Source organism: Argiope bruennichi, chromosome 4 (assembly GCF_947563725.1).
Source record: "Argiope bruennichi chromosome 4, qqArgBrue1.1, whole genome shotgun sequence".
NCBI lineage: Eukaryota > Metazoa > Arthropoda > Arachnida > Araneae > Araneidae > Argiope > Argiope bruennichi.
The window spans coordinates 39,791,739-39,810,871 of NC_079154.1; the positions used below are offsets into that span (position 1 = coordinate 39,791,739).

Below are 19,133 nucleotides of genomic sequence, written 5' to 3' on the forward strand. Positions count from 1 at the left end.
TATATTTAATTCATTCTAATGCTCTGAAAGTTAATATTTTTTTTGAGTTTCATTTAAAACAGTTTGCTACCTTTAAGACATATTAAGCTTCAATTTCTATAAGATTCAAAATAAAGATTGTAAAATAAGTACATGTACCAATTTTGTTTTTTTAAAGCAATAAGTTAAAATTATTGTTGTATATTATTAGCATTTATATGTTTTAGCCGGTGTCCTGGCCCAGGGGTAGTGCGTCTTTCCCATGAGTTGTGTGTTCCGGTTTCGAGCCCTGGTTCGGGCATGGTTGCAGTTCACCCAGTGTTAGGGGTAAAAAGGGGTTGCGCAAAAGAATGTGTGAGCGTCACCTCAATATGAGCTAAAAATCAGTTTTCTGGTCAGTGGTCTTTTACCTCAGAAGATATTGCACAAACTCGGATTAAATCGCTGGCTTATCAATGACAAGTACCGTAAGTAACAACAACGTATAGATTTTACGACATTTGTATGATCTTGTTGATCGATATTCTAAATACTGTACAGACAAGATATGCAGTGTCTAATATTTGCAAATTCGGGTAGAACACGTCAACACTAGTATTTTGATACATAACATGTGGTGTCTCCGAATATAGCATCACAGTCTAATTACACGAAGAACGTTAGTTACGAATCAGGTAGTTTGTATACCAAATTACGATACATACTACGATTGCACAACATGGAAGCTTCCCGAGGTGACTATGGGAATTTGTGGCAACCATTGATAGCCCTTCTGTAAGTGAATATGCAAATTCTTATGCGGCTCTGTTCTCTTACGAAATTCAAATCAATCACCATCGACCGATTTGGATGGTTTAAGGATGTTTGATTGAGCAGGCACGATAATTAATAAAGTTAAATGTGGGGAATTTGATTTTGGTCGGATCTAGTTCAGTGACGAGGCTCATTTCAAAATCCAAAGATATGTTAACAAACAGATCTAGAGGTTCTGAGCCACTGAACATCTTCATCATCCAATAATTCGGCCAGTTCCGCAATTTAGGCTCATAGTTTGACGTGCGTTATCAGCCAAAGATGTCATTGGACCAGTATTTTTTATCAAAAATGTCACCGGTAAAGCTTATTTTGATGTGTTGAATGACGGTGTCATCTCATTCTTGCATGGCATAAACAAGATAAATGATTAATAGTTTATGTAAGATTTTGCTCAGTAAAACTTCGATCACTTAGTGGAACATTTTCACGATAGATTGATGGGGTTGGATTCCGTAATGAGAAAATGCAAAGGTATAGAATGGCCACCTTACTCGCCTGATCTTAACCCATGCGACTTTTCTTATGGGGACGTCTGAAAGGCACAGTGTATCTATCTCACATAGCCTTCAGTATTGGAAGATTTAAGAGTAACAATTGAAACAGAGGTCAAGAAAATTGGAACAGATATTTTGCAGAAAGCAAACATTTGCGAACTTCTGTTCCAGACTTCACCTAGTCATTTGTTCGAGCCGCCGATATTTCGAAAATCTATTGTATTGAATGTTCTAAAAAAACATTGATTTTCATTTGGATCATTTTTTATTTCTTGAAATTTTCATGACACAAACGGATCGACCATAAATGCTTCCGTTGTTCCGCACCGCACAGTGACCTTTTCAGACCGAAGATGTAATGGCTGTAGCTGGAACGAATTCTCGGTACCCATATCCTGCAATTTATCGCATTTACAGAACCGTGAAAATGGAAGTGAGGTTCGTCAGACCACAGAATGTTCCATGGCTATTGATTGTTACTTCCATCTGGGCAAGGAATCTTAGTGCAAAAGACGTGCTTCCAATTCAGCAGGCAGCAACTGTTGCACATGAGTTATCTTATACGGATAACAGTGCAAGATGTTCCGTAGGACTTAACGCAACGCGTGGATCGGTGCTGAGCACTGATGATTCCAACATCATTGTTAGTGTGTTCTTATAATGCTATAGCCACATCATCCACTGCCGTAGCCGAAATTGGTTTCCTTCATCTGCCCCATTTCACGTCAAATGAACCAGTCTCTTCGAATTTAGCAATCATTTTTCGCAGAACATTTGTGGTTATCGGAACCCGATTTTATGGATTTTAATGTACGAAACTTCCTGATAGCTGTAAGTACACAGTAAAAATACGCTTCAAGAGCAGAGCTCGATCCTTCTTAGTCAGAGTCACGATGAAGCATCCAGGCAAAGAGCTGGTGCTCTGCATTTTTATGGCAGCTATGTCTGCCTTGCGCATATCAAGCATAAGTAATTCGCATACCTCCAGACAATGTGAACCCTAACAGCGTCATCTATCGGAAAATTTGAAATTTTACAAGTTGTGCGTTGCTAATCCACGCACAACTTGATGCTGCTTCCACAATACCCAACAGGACTCGGCACACAGCCCAGTTCAGCAATAGTTTGGGCTCAACACAACGCTGGCACTCCGCCGTTGCTTCGCTAACCTCTCGAATTTGAATTTGAATTTTAGTGGCACAAGAGCCATATCTGACTAAGCTGTGCCATACATTTGATTAAAAACGTAAAACCATGTATGTAAAATTCTTAAACACACACGCTACGATGCAAGATAAACATGAAACAAATGTTAAAAAGCGAAGAATAAGGAATAAAAATAGCACAATATTAAAATTTCAAATGAAATCTAAAATTCATATAAACATCTCAAACACAGAAAAGGCCAAATTATGAATTAAATTTTTGATAAAAATTCAATATGTATAAGGAAAGCAAACAACTGTAGCAGAGCCTTTCCTCCAACAATTCTTTCAGATCTATATCAGTAGCACCAAAAAATATAAACGAAAGGGATTGAAATCGAGACAGTTTGTTAAAATATGATAAACCGAGTCTGGTATTCTGCATGAGGAACATATCGGTGCCGGGTCTCTACGCTATCCTCTCGAAGACTCGATATTTGACTATAACTAGGATTCCGACTGCGATTCGATTCAGCTTGAGACTGCCGTCCTTTTATAGTTTCCGAAAGGCGGGCAGAGAACCTTCTGACCCAATCAGGAGTATCTCAGTTCTTATTGGATGGATCGTTAAAATTCTCGAAGTTTCCAGCATTATCTATTTTGTCGCCTAAGTCGCCAAATTCGCCTCCAAGATCTGGGATTACTGGCTCAGCATCCGAGCAGCATCCAATACAGATGATTGCACATCGGTCTTTCCAATGATAGAACTAATCATGCTGGGAAGCAGTATTACAGGCTTGTAACAATATTTAATGTGATGGGTGATATGTTAATCACAAACCATTTTCTTATATTTCGGTATCAAATTGTAATTATCCTGCTTTTATGAAAGCAATCGTGGAAAAACTGGATTTATACAAATTAGATTCTGCAAATGATATCAAACTCCCTGAGTTTTATTGCTTGTAAATGGACGACCAATCTAAACTTGATTTAAAACAGCTCAATCAGATGATTTTCTTCTGCCGAGTAGATGACTCATGAATCCATGGATGATGACTTTATATTATGCTATTAAATGCATGTTTCGCAATCCAACTGATAAACTATAAGTGTTCTATAAACTATAAGTAAAAAAAAAACTTTAGATATATGATATTGAAATAAAAAAAATGTAAGCCAAATTATATATTGCTTTGCTGTGTTCCAGTGAGGATATCAATATGTGACAGGATATTGTGTGAGCACACTTTTTTTCATGCATTTACTTTCCCAGATCTCTAACTTATTTTTAATGTGATATTGCAATAAATATATTTCTAACTTGACGTTGGAATTTGATTAAAAGCACGAATTAAAGCACTCCGCCAAATATCGGTATTTGCACACAGAATATAATGTCTAACTCTGACGAATTCTCTCCAACATGTTTAGGTAACTATGCATTAGATGTATTTTTTTGGAATTGCCCTGCGTTGTTCTGTTATACCTGTGCTGGATCAGATTTTGAATATAATAAAAATTGTATATAAATTATTTAATTCATTTTTCATTTATTAAGTTTTCCATACAAATAAAAGCTCAAAACAGATGTATTTTTATTTAATTAAAAATAAAAGAGGAGTCAAAATTAGTTTTATTGTATAAAGGCTTTAATAGAAATTATTTTTCATTTGTTTATAATCAGGATATTAAGTTAATTTTTCTCATGGAGCGAAATGATTTTCAATGTATTGAGCCTCAGAGTGTTTCACTCAGGGGCTCACCCCTCCCCCATTTTCACTATTTCACCATATTAGCAGTGAAACTAAGATTCTCCAGTGCAGAAAAATTTACAAATCACTTGCTTTTGGCAGTTTAAGATAAAAAAGGAAATTTCATCCGATTAAAATCTTCGTTGCATTGGAATATACAATTATTTTAAATATTTTTATTAATCAGAAATAAATTGATATTACAATGGAAATAAAAACAGATTTTTCATGGACATTAACCATTTTCTATTTCTTTCCTTTACATTCCTTACATTACATTCCTTTACATTTTAATTAAAGTTATAATTTCTTATTTTGGTTTTCAAAAACGACGACATAAAAATTATATTTCTCAGAAAAAGAAAAAAAAATATTCTGCAAGAATATTACTAGGCAGAGCAAAAAGTTCATTTTTAATGCAAGTATTTTTCTTTTTAAAAAATGTTTATAAAACCCTTCCGACATCCAAATGCTGCTTTTGTATTTTCTTCTGAAAATACTCCGAAATCTAGAGAAGAATTCCTGCATTTTTTACGAGAAAAACGTTGTCTTGAATTATAAAGCGAAATTTTGTCATTCTGTGCTACTGCATTGTTAACGACGTCAGTTTACTTCTCTATAAAAAAAGCTGCATTGTCTAAAGAAATTAATAAATTCTTATAATTGAACAAATATTTAACTGCAAAACTTCTTCGTACACTTTCCTTTCATTCGCAGAAGTTTATGTTAATTAAGTTAAAATTAAAATTAAATATCTCGCAGAAAAATTATTTTGAGAAAGCATAATTAAGATAACCGAAACAGCAGATTATCATTAACTTTAAATGGAGTATTTATAATTTCTAAGAATTTTTACTTTTATTGAGAATAAATTTTAAAACATAAATTTTCATTGATTTAGTTTGCCTGCATTACATAAATAATACTTTTGCTCATTTTAAATTAAAAGATACTGTGAGGTAATTCCAGACATAATTAAGTTTTCTTTATTTTTTTATGATAATTTTGTATTGAGATTCATATTTTTCTAGAGGATCTAGCATTAATTTATGATTCCTTTGCATTTGATTAAAATTTACTAATCTGGAAATGCATATTTTATTTTAAATTATCCCTTCTGCAAGTTTCCTAAAAACAATTTATTTGCTTTATTTAGAACAGAAATGTAAATGCACCGACTTAGCATTCAGCATTAAAGGAATATATAAGGATTTCACTATCATTTTCTATTTTCATGGGTTTTAACTTCGGTAGAGATAATCAGAAATGAAATTTATGTCTAAAGAATGGGAAGTTCATATTACAAAATATTAGCGATCAGTTGTTTCTTTGAGATTACAGCAGGCGAAGAATTTTAATAAAATAGTTTATGCTTAGTTTGGTGCTAATGGGGCTCCAATCAAAATATTTTTAAATTTCAAATTTATATAGACAATTTTAGAAGTCTTATATTTAACTATGTTCATTGTGATAATTTATATGCTTATATATCAAATATTTTTTTTCAAAAATTTGAGCTTCAGTCTGAAAGAAAAATGATCATATATCAATTAATCTTGTAATTTGCTTATTAAATCGAAATACGGCCGTAAAATGGAAAAGATAATAAATATTGTTACGGAATTTCCGGGGTTCGTTTGGATAGTGGAAGTTATATGGTGTGAAGAACGCTCAATCACCAGGCGGCAGTAGAAAATAAAACAACGACGTTTATTTACACGAAGACACACAGGACAGCACAAAGACGACAACTATATACAGCACAGAAGACGATTATTTTCAGCCGAGACGGGCAACATACAACAGACTCTACTGCAGACAGTAGAACACAGCTTAGTTCAGCACTAGCTTCACTCCGTCGCTGCTCCGCTTATCTCTGGAAGGCCAGTTCTTTAGTATCGTTTCCGACTACTCTCCGATCTGGTTCACCTACTACTCTTCGTCTCCACTGGTCCACGACTACAATTCTCAGATCTAGTTCACGACTCCTCAATTCACCCTACTCCCCGGCAGTTGCAGCTCCTTTTATAGGTCTCAGGAGGCGGGGCTAGAAGCCTCTCAACCAATCAGGAACGTTCGAGGCGTAACTCGGTTCCTACTGGACGGATCGGGAAAATTTTCGATGTTTCGGGTATAATCTATTTTGGAGCCAAAGTCGCCAAGTCGCCAAATGGTTACCAAGTTTGTCGCCAAGCTCTGGGATCTCCTATGGAACCAACTATGCTGGGAAGCCGCATCACAGATTCGTAACAATATAGTAATAAATTTGTAGTTTCTTGTACAATATCATAAAGAATTCATAAATTTTTGAAAGATATTAGAATTTTTCTTTCATTGCTTCAGCAAATAATATAAGTTATAATATTGTGACAGAAAAAAAAGCAAACAAAAAAAACAACAAAAACAGAATATCAGTAGAAGTTTAACGACGAATAAAATATTTTTTCATCTATTTATATTAGAGAAAAGAGTAGTAGTTCATAAAAATGAATATATTATAAAAAAATGCCTGCTTCCATTCTTTTTAAAATTGATCATTATCTGTCTGTTATTAAAACAAAACTAAAAAAACTAAAATAAAAAAATTATTACTTTATGAAAAAAACTTATTTAATATGAAAGAAAAAATCAAGATACCTAGTTTATCCAAGATAGAAGACAAACACAGGAAAATATGTTTCCATTATAATGAAGTTCATTTGAATTTTAATACAATAATGAATTGTATTATTGTAAAGCAAAAGTAAAAATATCATTAAGAACTGATAAAAAGAGAAAAAAAATTATGACAATTAAATGTCAATGAAAATACAATGAAAAAATTCCTATATGTTTTAAAATTCTTATTTTTGTGATGGAATGTTTTCTGAAGCCATTATGAAGTAGTACCACGATTTTGTACCATTTTTAATTAAATAATATTTTTATAGAATTAAAAATTAGTTGAATTTTATTTTCTTATTTCATTGCGAACTTACAAATGGACACATGTATATGCGATATATATTAGCATTTTTTATAAAGATAAGCTGTTTAACACTTCCATGAATACTTGCATTAACAGTTATATGAATACACTAGTTTTAAATCAAACTGATTCAGATTTTATTTATAAATAGTGCATTCTACTAGTATGTAATAGCTGTCATATCAATATCATTATTTTCTCTTCTCTTTAGTTGTTTCTTGAGTATAGTGTAATGTGTGCCAAAATCTCGACTTACAACAAATATTTTCAGAGCTAACAAAACAGAATGCAACAAAATTTTAAATAAATATTTTGTAAATAAGATTTTAGAATTCCTAAGAGTTCATAATCATTAATAACAAACCATAACATTTATTGATAGCCGATTACAAGTTATATTGCGTAAATGCAGCCAGGTAAATCAACTGATACAAATATAACTGCTGAAAAAGGATTTACAGCATCCTTCAGAATACAGCATGAACAAATCAAATTTAGGAAAATAGCATCGAATCAAAAATACGTTGAAAAACACTTTTAACTATAAGAGTGAGTTTTAAATGAATTAACGAGTTTGAAATTCTTTGGAGAAAGGTTTTAGTTTGTTCCTTTGATTTTCCTTATAATTATAGAATATCTAGTACGTGAATATAAAGATAATCATTATCCATTTCTGTTCGTATTTCAAGACAAAATTTAGTAAAGTTTGGATGCTTTTAGAAATATTCACTTATCATTTGGATTATGAAATTATTTTCATATTCGAAAGTACTTTTCAGTGTGAGTAACCACTTTCTACAAAGAAAAGGAATAGGCCAAATCTAGAATTCATGGTTCAAGATAAGGAATCATCATTCATCTATGTTCCTTGATCATTCGATCAAGAAACATAGTTTGGTTTGGTTTGGCTATATTAAAGTCCCGTTTGAAGCAACACTAGGGCTATTTTGGGACGGACCTCGTACTTTTGAACCGCGGTCAGATGACGAGGACGACACCTGAGCTGGCACCCCCCTCTCCACACCACACCACACCACACCAGCGGGAGGACGTTTGGTCAAGACGGATTTAACGTGCAACAGACCCCCTTACACGACGGATCTTCGGTGGAATCGGGTCACGAACCTGAAACCCTCCGGTTCCGCAGCCGAGACCTTACCACCAGGCCACCGCGGCCCATCAAGAAACATAGATTTTGGTGGAATGAAGATCATTATGATCCGTGCAGTGGAAGCAAGAGCATCGATGTTTTCGTGAACATATCTTTAATGATCACATTTCACACAATACAAACACAAAACACGAAGACAACATAAGACATTAACGCGCACACATCTCAACAGAACAGCATCACATCTTATTTACAATCGCAATGCTCAATGGGATGCGTACCTAATTAGATATCGCCATCTATTATTCAAAAGAGAAGAGAGAGTAATGCAACTGCGACAATGTGAAATAAACATATGTTCATATAAAAAAATGAATGTTCTTTTCGGTAGTACCAGGTAAAATCTTGTTTATCCAGTCTGTGCTAGAGTTTGAAAAATAAACACTGAGCATTGACACGATAGGCGACAAGTTTTAAGTTACCTCATAAGAATCAGAAATTAATTGTGTGCAAATGGGTGTGTGCATTGTCTACAGTTTAAAATACTTGACTGTCCATTGATCCTTCATAGGTAAATAGTAGCTGTGATGCTATATTTCATCGCTGTATAAAGTAATATCTCTATTTCTAATAAGGATGAATATGCGAAAATCCAATGGTCTAACTTGTGTGTGCTCTACAGGCTCTTTTTGACATGCAGTTACCAATTTTGGTTTTTATAAGAGATAACTTCCAAAAACATTATTATTGCACAAAAATAAATTTCATATCATTTTAAAATAAAAAAAAAACTGTCCTTTTAGTGTTACCAATTAAACAATCGCTTAAAAGTTACCTAAATTTTGGCGATATTTTAAGTATATTATATATATATATATATAAGTAACCAATCTAAAGTAAGAAATAGTTTGAAAATTTGAGGGGATTTTCGGGTCACGAGGAATCATTATTAGAGAAATGTCTGCATTTCCTTCACAGAAAAAATCCCTTTCTTTGAAACCTTGCCTAAGGGTGACCCTTGAAAAAGTCTTCAGGCCGGATTCTTTTTTATACTTTTTTTGGTTTAATTTTTATTCGTTTTTTTTATTTTCTTATTAACTTGATTTTAATACTTTTGTATATATATATATATATATATATATATATATATATATATATATATATATATATATATATATATATATTTGCTTAATTTAACCGTTTTCAGTATTTCATCAAATATTTAATCATAATTTTTTTTCATTATTGAAAATTGTAAAAGAAGGATTTTGTTTAATATCAGCTCAGTTCACTAGAAGAATAAAAAATGAGGTTTTTGTGCCACGAAAGTTAGAAATTAGATGAACCGGAAGTTCCGATTTTAATAATTATATGTTGACATGGAATAGGTCGATATTAGAAAGATATTCAGCGCCTTAATAAATAGAATATTTGCAAGTCATTTAAAATGATATGACTTTAATGCTTGCCGATTTGATGGAATCATGACCAGAAATTATATCTAAACGATTTGACTGAACTTAATGCTTATGACCGCACATGGAGACATGGCATACTTTCTACTCTCTTTACCTTCGGTTTTAGAGGTAATTTACCAATATTTTTAAAAAACTTTTTATCTCGTAGAAAGTTTCGTGTTCGCATGAGTAATTTTTATTCTGATAATTTTATCCAGGCTGAGGGTGTCCCGCAAGGAAGCGTCCTCAGCGTCACACTATTCATCCTTCATCTTAGTCAGATTTTAAATACCTTGCCACCATCTATTCATGGAAGTTTATATGTTGATGACCTTCAAATTTCTTGTCAAGGTGAGAGCATGTTGTTAATTGAGCAACAGCTGCAAAATGCAGTTAACAAGTTGGTAACGTGGTGCGACAATAATGGACACACTATATCTGCCGATAAAAGTCGGTGCATCCATTTCTGCAGGAAAAGAAATATTCACTTTGATCCGAACATTCATATCCGAAATGTTCCTATTCCTATTTCTAAAGAATTACGTCTTTTGGGAGTGATTTTCGATCACAAGCTCACCTTCCTTCCACATGTTTTACACTTGAAGAAGAAATGTGAACAATCTCTAAACATTTTAAAAATACTCTCCAAGACATGGTGGGGAGCCGATCGAACCTCCCTTCTTCGTATTTATGAGACAGTCATTCTTTATCGTCTAGATTATGGATGCATGGTGTATGGATCGGCTCGCCGTAGTGTTTTATACAGGCTGGATACCATTCATCATAGCGCTCTACGAATCTCTTCAGGCGCCTTTAGAACTTCACCCGTAGAAAGTCTGTATAATATTTGTCACCAGCTACCTCTTGATTTAAGACGGAAAAAAATATCTATATTATATTTTTTCCGTGTGCAGACTGTGCCGAACCATCCTTTGTGTAAAATTGATCTTCCGGCTAGTCTTCGAAGAATTTATGACGCTCGACCCTATCATGTTCTTCCATTTTGTGAGAGAGTCAAAATGCTTCTGCAGGAATTGGACCTCAACAATGTTAATATCAAATCTGTTGATTACTTTTGCATTCATCCCTGGGATGTTCCGCAATTTTCATTCTTGAATCCATTTCATAAATTTGATAAATCAGTGACTCCGCCTGTGGTTTTCCAACAACTATTTTCTAGCCATCGCTGTTTGTATTCTTCCCACCTACCATTTTTTACAGATGACTCAAAATCGGAGGAATATGTCGGTTGTGGTATTGTCACTCTGTCTCATACTTTGAGCTATCGGCTGCATAAATATAACTCTGTATATACCGCTGAGTTAGTGGCCATTTCCTGTGCTCTTCAGGAAATATCACCTGATACTCAGCATAATGTAATCTATATCTATATCTATACTTATAATAAAGCTCAATGTGTGTGTGTGTGTGTGTGTTGGCGCTCTACAGGCCAGGTCATTTGACATACAGCTATCAAATTTGGTACATGTATACCTTAGAGGTCGGGAATGTGCACCTGGGGTCCCTTTTTTTGAAATTTTAATTAGAATTTTAATTATTAATTAAAAACTAACTTTCCCGCCAAAAGAATCTTCCATTTTCCCCACCGCCAACTTTTCCGCCAAAAAAAATCTTCCATTATCCCCAGCGCCAAACGAGAAAGGCTTCCGTTGTTTTTTTTCTCCCAACAGTAATGAGGCTAGGGTTAAAATTTTTCGGCGGATTATTTCAATCGGTTCTGCTTATTTTCTTAATGTTTGATGCATTTAAAATTAAACATTGTTAATGAATCAATCTTTCAGATTCATTCTGAAGTACTTTTGAATTAAAATAAAACAGAATAAAGGAAATTAAAAATTTCTAATCCGCATAGCGTTACCCCAACTGGCGTAGAAAAAATCACGTATTTGCGTTACGTAACCGGCGAAGAAAATTCACGCATGCGCATTCTGTTCTGATTGTTGCCATGACAACATGTATATGCTTATAGTTTTAAGTACAACGTTTTTTAAGTAGTTTTTTTTAAAACCTGTTTTCAACCGTTTATTTTAAACGATTCGTTTTATTTTCTTAGTGTTTGATGCATTTAAATTTAAACATTTTTAATGAATCGATCTGCTCATAATGAATCTAAGAAAAATTTGTTGACCAACTCTTGAGATATTACATAAATTTAAAAAAATATTCTTTAGTGCCCATAAAGTTTAAACGCTGAGTGACTCTATTTTCAGTAATCAGATTATAAAAAAATGCTTTGTTTCAGTAAAAAATATTATTATATTAATTGAAGATAAATTCTTTCCACTTTAATTTAAAGCATAAATTCTACGGGTGCTAACAGAAAATGAGAGAGATACATATTACGTTATGACTGAAGGCCTTTATAATATTATGAATGAATTATATGATAATCAAAATTTGAAGTTTTAAAATATTTTGATGAAGAAGCTATTAAAGTAGAAATTGCATAAAATATTTAATTATTAAAATTTTAACGAACATTAAGATTGGCGAACCGGCTGGTCGCCAAAGGCGGCTAGTTATTTATAAAGATAGCATGAGCGCTTTAGAAACTCTGTCCCACTACAACAATAGAATACACCCCGAGGCTTTCAAAATTTTATACCATTTACAACAATTTCAGAAAAAGGGTTGTAATATTACCTTTTGTTGGGTGCCGAGTCATGTAGGCATTTCTGGCAACGAAGAGGCGGATTCTGCTGCAAAATCTGCAGTGTCGCCCTTGAACCAAGGTCTTCCTTACAGTGATGTTAGGAAGGCCCTTAATAAACACATCTATTTTACCTGGCAAAAAACATGGGACCTGCAGATCCAGAATGAACTTCATTCTGTCAAACCATATATTGGACTGTGGCCTAATCACCCTATACGCGAGGTGGATGTTAAGTTGACTCGCCTCCGTATAGGGCATACTCGCTACACACATAAAAATCTCATTTTTGGTGAGGCGGCACCAAAGTGCCCTGCATGTCATGTGGATTTTACCATAAATCATATTTTAATCGAGTGTCCATCTTTTAATCCCTCTCGCTCACTTTTCTTTAAGTCATCGTCATTAACTTTGAAAGACCTGGTGGGTGAGGAATACCACCCAAATATCTTTAAATTTTTAAAAACCATTCGCTTTTATTCCTATATATAAAACTTTTTAATGTTATGTTTTGAAATTTTACCTGGTTTTGTTTCATTTTTCTCGCAGCAATATTTCACCTAAATATACTAAGCATTGTACATACTTCACATATAATATTAATGTTGATAGCTTTTTTATATTTTAGAATGTTTTAATATTTTGCTCTTTTCTTCCACCATTTGTTTGGCGCAGCATAGCCAAATATGGCTCTTGCGCCAAAAAAACCAACCAACCAACCAACCAGCCAACCTGAACTTAAATATAACCCTTATCCGCAGTGAACCAACTGATCCCCAAAGCATCTAGTATGCTAATAATAAACGAAAATCCTTTATATGCTTGCGTGTACATGTATATTGCTATCTACAGCACAGATTTCTTGGCTGAAAGCTACCAAATATACCACACATGCTATTGGGAGAATAATAATAAACAACTTGGAGCGATTAAAATTTTTTTAAAAATGAAACCTTATTAAGGATTTTTTTGAGTTTCTAGATATAACTGCTTGTGCCAACAAATATACCACAATGCTTACAAACTTAAGTCAGTACTCAGTTGATAGTGGAATGAATTTGAAATATAAAGGACACAGGCACAAATTGAACCCCCCCCCCCCGGAGGAAACATGAAAGTACACAAATACAAACAAAGAATAAAACAGAATTGCTCACATACTAACGAAATCATACAGTAAATAAGATTATACAATGGAGAAGCATAATCAAATGATAATGAAATATTCAAAATACAAATTCGTAAAACATAAAAATATATATGCAAACACACAGAAAAGAAGTCTAAATGATACGGGAAATAATATTATTAATATATGTACGAAAGGAAAGGAAAGATGATTTGTTCTGTGCAAAGGCAGATAAATGAGGAGGCCAAGCTATATTGTTTTTTAGTAGGCAATTTCTAAGCTTACGTCTTTCGGGAGTAAATTTGCTGCATTCAAATATCATTAATTAAATTTTACAACAATATTTATAACATTTCCATTTTGGTAAAGAAACACAAATCCTTTTCATTGTTTTATCAAAAGTTTAATCGCGTGATTTTTTTATTGTTCAGAATTAAGGAAGAAGAATTTTGTTTAATATGATATTTTTGTATGATTTCAATTTCTATAACTAGTAGAATAAATAACTTTTAATATAAAGCATGCCTTTAATAATTTTTCTTTCGTAATTTACCAAGATGGTTTAACTTCAGTCAAGTAATTATGAAAAAATTTAAAACTATCATTCTTTAAAAATTTGCTGTTTTTTCCTGTGTTGCAATCATACATATCTGAATGTAGATTAGTGGAATGCAAACCACAATGAACAGAAAGAAGTAAGACTTCTAGATTAGTATGATAAAATAACAATACTCTGAGACAGAATTTAAATTTAAATTTAAATTCATGTTGTTAAATAAATAATTTAGAGAAAGATACATAAAATATTTACTTGAAAATTTTAGCAACCTCTGATTCTGGTGAACCAACTGGTCACCAAAGACGACTGTATAAAATAAATATACTTTATTTTGTCGTGCACCATTACTTGAGAGTATTTGGTTGCTTTACAATCTCAAAATCTATAGTTTTTTCAGAAATCATCTAATAATGAGGATTTTTTTTAATTCCATGTTCCGAAGGGTTAAGTTTGTATCAAATTTAAATCCATTTATCGCTTAAAAAAGAAAAGTAATACATTTTGAAATGATTTAAATTAAAATAAATAAAAAAATCCACTTGACTTTTAAAAGTTAGATCCCATCTGAAAGAACCCACAAGAAATAACAACAAGGAGTTAAATTTTGTTCTTAATGAGTTTCCGCTAAACAGAAAGTAAAACCACAGTTTAATTTTTAGAAAAGTAATTTTTTTTTCACTACTTCAACTCTTGTCATTAAAAGAGTCTCGTGACTGTTTATACACTGTCTAAAACAAGAAAATAACTTCTTTTGTGATTACAATGAGGCCTCTAATTGCTGTGTTACTTCCCGGAAGAATTTTTGTTTTTAAAATTTACTTTCCATTCTTGATTGAGATTGAAGTAAAAATTTTTTTTAAAAAGCCAAATGTTTCTCTCGATTACTGACAGCATGTTTAAGAGATTTAACTAAGAAAAAAAAATATATTTCAAGAACTCTTAAAACTTGAGAAAAACATTCCCTAATTAGTAAAAGTTTTAAAACAAAATTTAAATTAATTTGTTTGAAAGTTTTTATTAAATGAGTTCAAATATTAATTTTATTTAAAAGAAGACAGTTTTTTAAAAATTTTGTTAAAAAAGGATAAAGAACTTTTGAATAAATAATGCACATTTAACATTATAAATATGAAATATAATATTAAGAAACTATCAATCCATAAATAAACAATGTGCAAAGACACCTTTATAAATTTTCTGAATCTATATAATAAAATATAAAATAAACATTGTATTTAGAGAGCGCTAATGCTGCTACAGCTAAAACACAAATGAACTTAACCAAATTAAAATTAGAAATAAATATTAAGTTAACAGCCAAAGAATCAAAAAGAAAGATTAAATGAATCCGGCCCGAAGACTTTCTCAAGGGTCACCCTCAGGCAAGGATTCAAACCAGGGATTTTTTCTGTGAGGGGTCTGACTTTCGTCCAACAAACTGACCCCTCGTGACCCGAAAATCCCAGAAAATTGAGGTTTTGGAGATAAATTAGTATCACAAGATTAAAACAAGTAAAAACATTTGCAAAAAAAAAAAAAACAATCCAAATAAGACCACAGCAAATCAAACCACAAAATACATGAAAATAGAACCAAAAAGTAATAAACAAAAGGCAAAATACTCACAAATTGAAAATACAAATCCGAAGCAAACTACTTGAGGTTAAAACTTGCTATTGTAGATGCACTTTGTTAAACTAAATTAAATTTTAATTTTTCCACGTTTAAAGCTATATACGCCTACCACGTTTCGTCATAATGCATCGTCATAAAACTTGAAGCGCCATCTATTGTGTTAAAACTCAAAGCTAACCAACTGGAGGAAGTCAGAAATTAAACAGACCTTCTCTTATCAAAACTTCTATATTGCAAAAGTTTTTGGGAAATTCGTTGATAGTTAAGTTTTTAATGAGATTGTTTGTTGCTAAAATATAAGAACTTTTATTATTGCAAATTTTTTTAATCCTGTTAAATTGTAAAAATATCAAATTTTTGAAAATTTTAGAGTTTAAATTAGAATGGTAGTTACAAAGTTTAATTATTTTAAAGTTAAATTCCTCCCTTTTATCATAAATACCTATCAAAGTTTTTCCATTATCAATTTCTATATTTAAATCTAAATAATTAGCTTTAAGTTGATTTTCGTTTGTTTGAGTTAAAACTAAATCATTTGTGTAACAATTAATAATATCATTAGGATTATCTACATTTAACAAAATTAAGTCATCAATATATCTCCAGCCTATTATTAAGTTAAGTTTAATTATTTCTTTTTCATAATAATGTAGGAAAATATTGGCTAACGCACTTGAAAAAGCTGTTCCCATTGGAATTCCTTTTTCTTGTTTATAAAAATTTATTCCTTTAAAAACATAGTTTTCTTTAATATTAAATTTACATAACTCTAACCAATTAGTTTTTGTAATAATATCTCTATTTAAATATTCCTCATAAATATTAGTACAGACATCTATTAACTTTTCATGAGGTAGATTAGTGTATAAATTTTCAAAATCCTAAGTATTAAGCTTATTAATATTGTTATCTCTTAGAAAGTCCAAAATATCTTTGTTACTATTGATAATAAAATTATCTTCATCTTTAATTTCATTTAGGACAATTTTTAAGTATTTAAAGAAATGTTTTCCCGTATAGTAATTGTAACTACCGGTGCTACAAGTTACGAACCTAAAATTTATTGGTTTTTTATGAAATTTTATTGTTGGGAAGAGGTAAGGGTAGTTTAAAGAGCAAGTTTTGATTTTAGTTTTTTTAGCGAAAGCTAGCATCCTTTTATCCAATTCTTTTTTCCCAATGCTAATAAATTTGTAAGTTGAATTAGAGTTATATTCAGTAGTTAGAAGTTCTTTATAATAATATTTACAAATTAAACCCAGATTATTTGCCGATTTATCTATTACTGTAATAACAAACCTCTCTTTTAAATTTTTTATTTCTTTTTTCAAAGCTTTGTTGAAATAAATTCCTCGTTCTTTAGTTCTAACGTTGTCTGCATTAAATTTTGTTTTAATGTCTTCTAAAATCATTACTTTCCATTCTCTGAAACCTTCTGGAGGCCAATGGTATTTCCTAGATAATTTGGAAATAAAAATAATATTATATTAAAAATGTTAATATTATATTAAATGTTAATATTGTTAGTATTATATTAAAATGCTAATATTATATTAAATATAATATTAACATTTTATTTGCTTGATTCTGGAAATTAATAATGTCAATACACACACACACACACACACACACACACACACACACACACACACACACACACACACACACACACACACACACACACACACACACACACGCACACACACACACACGCACACACACACACACACACACACGCGCACACACACACACACGCACACACACACACACACACACACGCACACACACTTGAAGATTTCGTATTATATACCCTGAAAATTCTTTTGAATGAATTGTAAAAAGGGTTCATCAACAGAAAAACAAATCCTGCGTCTAATTTTTTTTATTGAATTTCATTTAACAAGTATTAAAAGATTTTACAAAATTCACAAGCTACGATCAAATAGTACTTAAATATCTTACCTAAGGCTACTTAAAGACTTAAATTATAGGCTTATTTCTTTTATATAAGTATTTATTGAAATATCGAATATATATAAGACATATAATTAAAAGTCAAGTCAGGTCTTGTTTATTTTATATTATCTCTTTTAATGAGCAATTACAATTTTTTTTTAACATTTTAAGCACTTTCTCCTTTTATTGAATTTGGTGCCAAATACTAAAGAATTTCAATAAAAAGAAAGCATCGTCGGCAGTTTTTTAAAAACGTATCTCTATAATTCCCTTTGATCTTAAACAGAGCACTTAAAATATGAATAAATTTGCTCGCGCCTTACGCCTTCGCAAATAACTTGAAAAAATATCAAAATCATTAATATTTCTTAAATTTATTATTATGTTTTTATTATTTCTCGTGTGTTTTGCTATTATCAAATCATTTTTCCTGAATTAAAAAAATTCTGAGTACTGGACACTAAAAATGTCTTTCGATGAAATACATGATGTATGAACTTTAAAAAAATAATTGACTTTAGAGATAAAAATAAATATTTATATTAGGATATATAGTTTTTCAATAATTTCTTTTAGGTAACCTTATTGGTTCTGCTATTATTGAAATCAGAGCTGGAATACTTTTTTAGGGATGGTGTGCATTTTGTTCTTCACATTCTGTTTAATGCTTTCTCTGGAATAAAACCTTGTCTTATCAAAGGTTTAATTAGCTTACGGAAAAGTCAATGTCGCAAGGAGCCGAAGAAGGGATCCTGACAAAGCAAGGTATTCTTATGGAATTCTTATACTGTTTACCTGTAATATAGGAATAATTATTGTAAAGAGAAATTCGCGCATATTTTTAATGGATGCTAAATACATGCCAGGTCAATGATCTCCGATCTCAGCGGAAAAGAGAAAGGTCCTGGAAAAAACAAGCATTATGGCAATATCTCTATTTGGACCCTATATATATGGAGTCTTCAAGAAGATTTCTTAAAAAGGATGTAGCTCTTGCAAAGGGAAAAGTAATCACACGAAGATGGAATTTTCTCTTTGCAGTGTTGATCATGAGGCGAGCTCTATTGCTATACTCTAAGCACCATGGCTGTGATCTGTATGCTTGTGTTTGTTTCTTAATGTTCTGATCTTTATGTACATCTAAGTTTTGTTTTCACTATCTGTATGACTTGTTTTCTTGTAGAAAAATACTCCATTTCCCTTTATCCAGCCTTTCGGCCTTCTTTAACCTTAAACGTACTGCTCCATTTTCATGTGTTCTCATTTTGGTGTGTTGTTTTGGGACTAATTCTGTTTTTGCTTAATAAATCATAACCAGCTTTGTCACACATTTCACTCAGATTCTTCTGAAAGTCATATTTTTCGTGAAATTTGATATTCGTCTCATTTATATATGCCTTGATGATTCAAGGATTCTGTGTCTACATGATTCTTACTTCCGCAATAGAAATCTTTTAGT

The 19,133-nt window shown here is 31.8% G+C and overlaps 1 protein-coding gene across 1 annotated transcript; it reads left to right on the forward strand.

The window, feature by feature from the left end:
• The first annotated feature begins 1,647 nt into the window (after positions 1-1,647).
• On the forward strand, positions 1,648-18,430 carry LOC129966226 (uncharacterized). Its single transcript, XM_056080640.1, has 4 exons — positions 1,648-1,932; positions 9,943-11,100; positions 12,369-12,818; positions 18,251-18,430. Exons 1-4 carry the CDS (start codon positions 1,648-1,650, stop codon positions 18,428-18,430), a joined length of 2,073 nt encoding a protein of 690 aa, XP_055936615.1.
• Positions 18,431-19,133: the final 703 nt, after the last annotated feature.

What these genes read in the sequence shown, in the direction of transcription:
- LOC129966226 (XM_056080640.1), top strand. Translation starts at nt 1,648, where the DNA reads ATGGCTGTAGCTGGAACGAATTCTCGGTACCCATATCCTGCAATTTAT. An exon ending in CTGATGATTCCAACATCATT is followed by an intron (nt 1,933 to 9,942) that starts GTTAGTGTGTTC and finishes AATTTTATCCAG; the next exon opens with GCTGAGGGTGTCCCGCAAGG. An exon ending in CACCTGATACTCAGCATAAT is followed by an intron (nt 11,101 to 12,368) that starts GTAATCTATATC and finishes CAACAATTTCAG; the next exon opens with AAAAAGGGTTGTAATATTAC.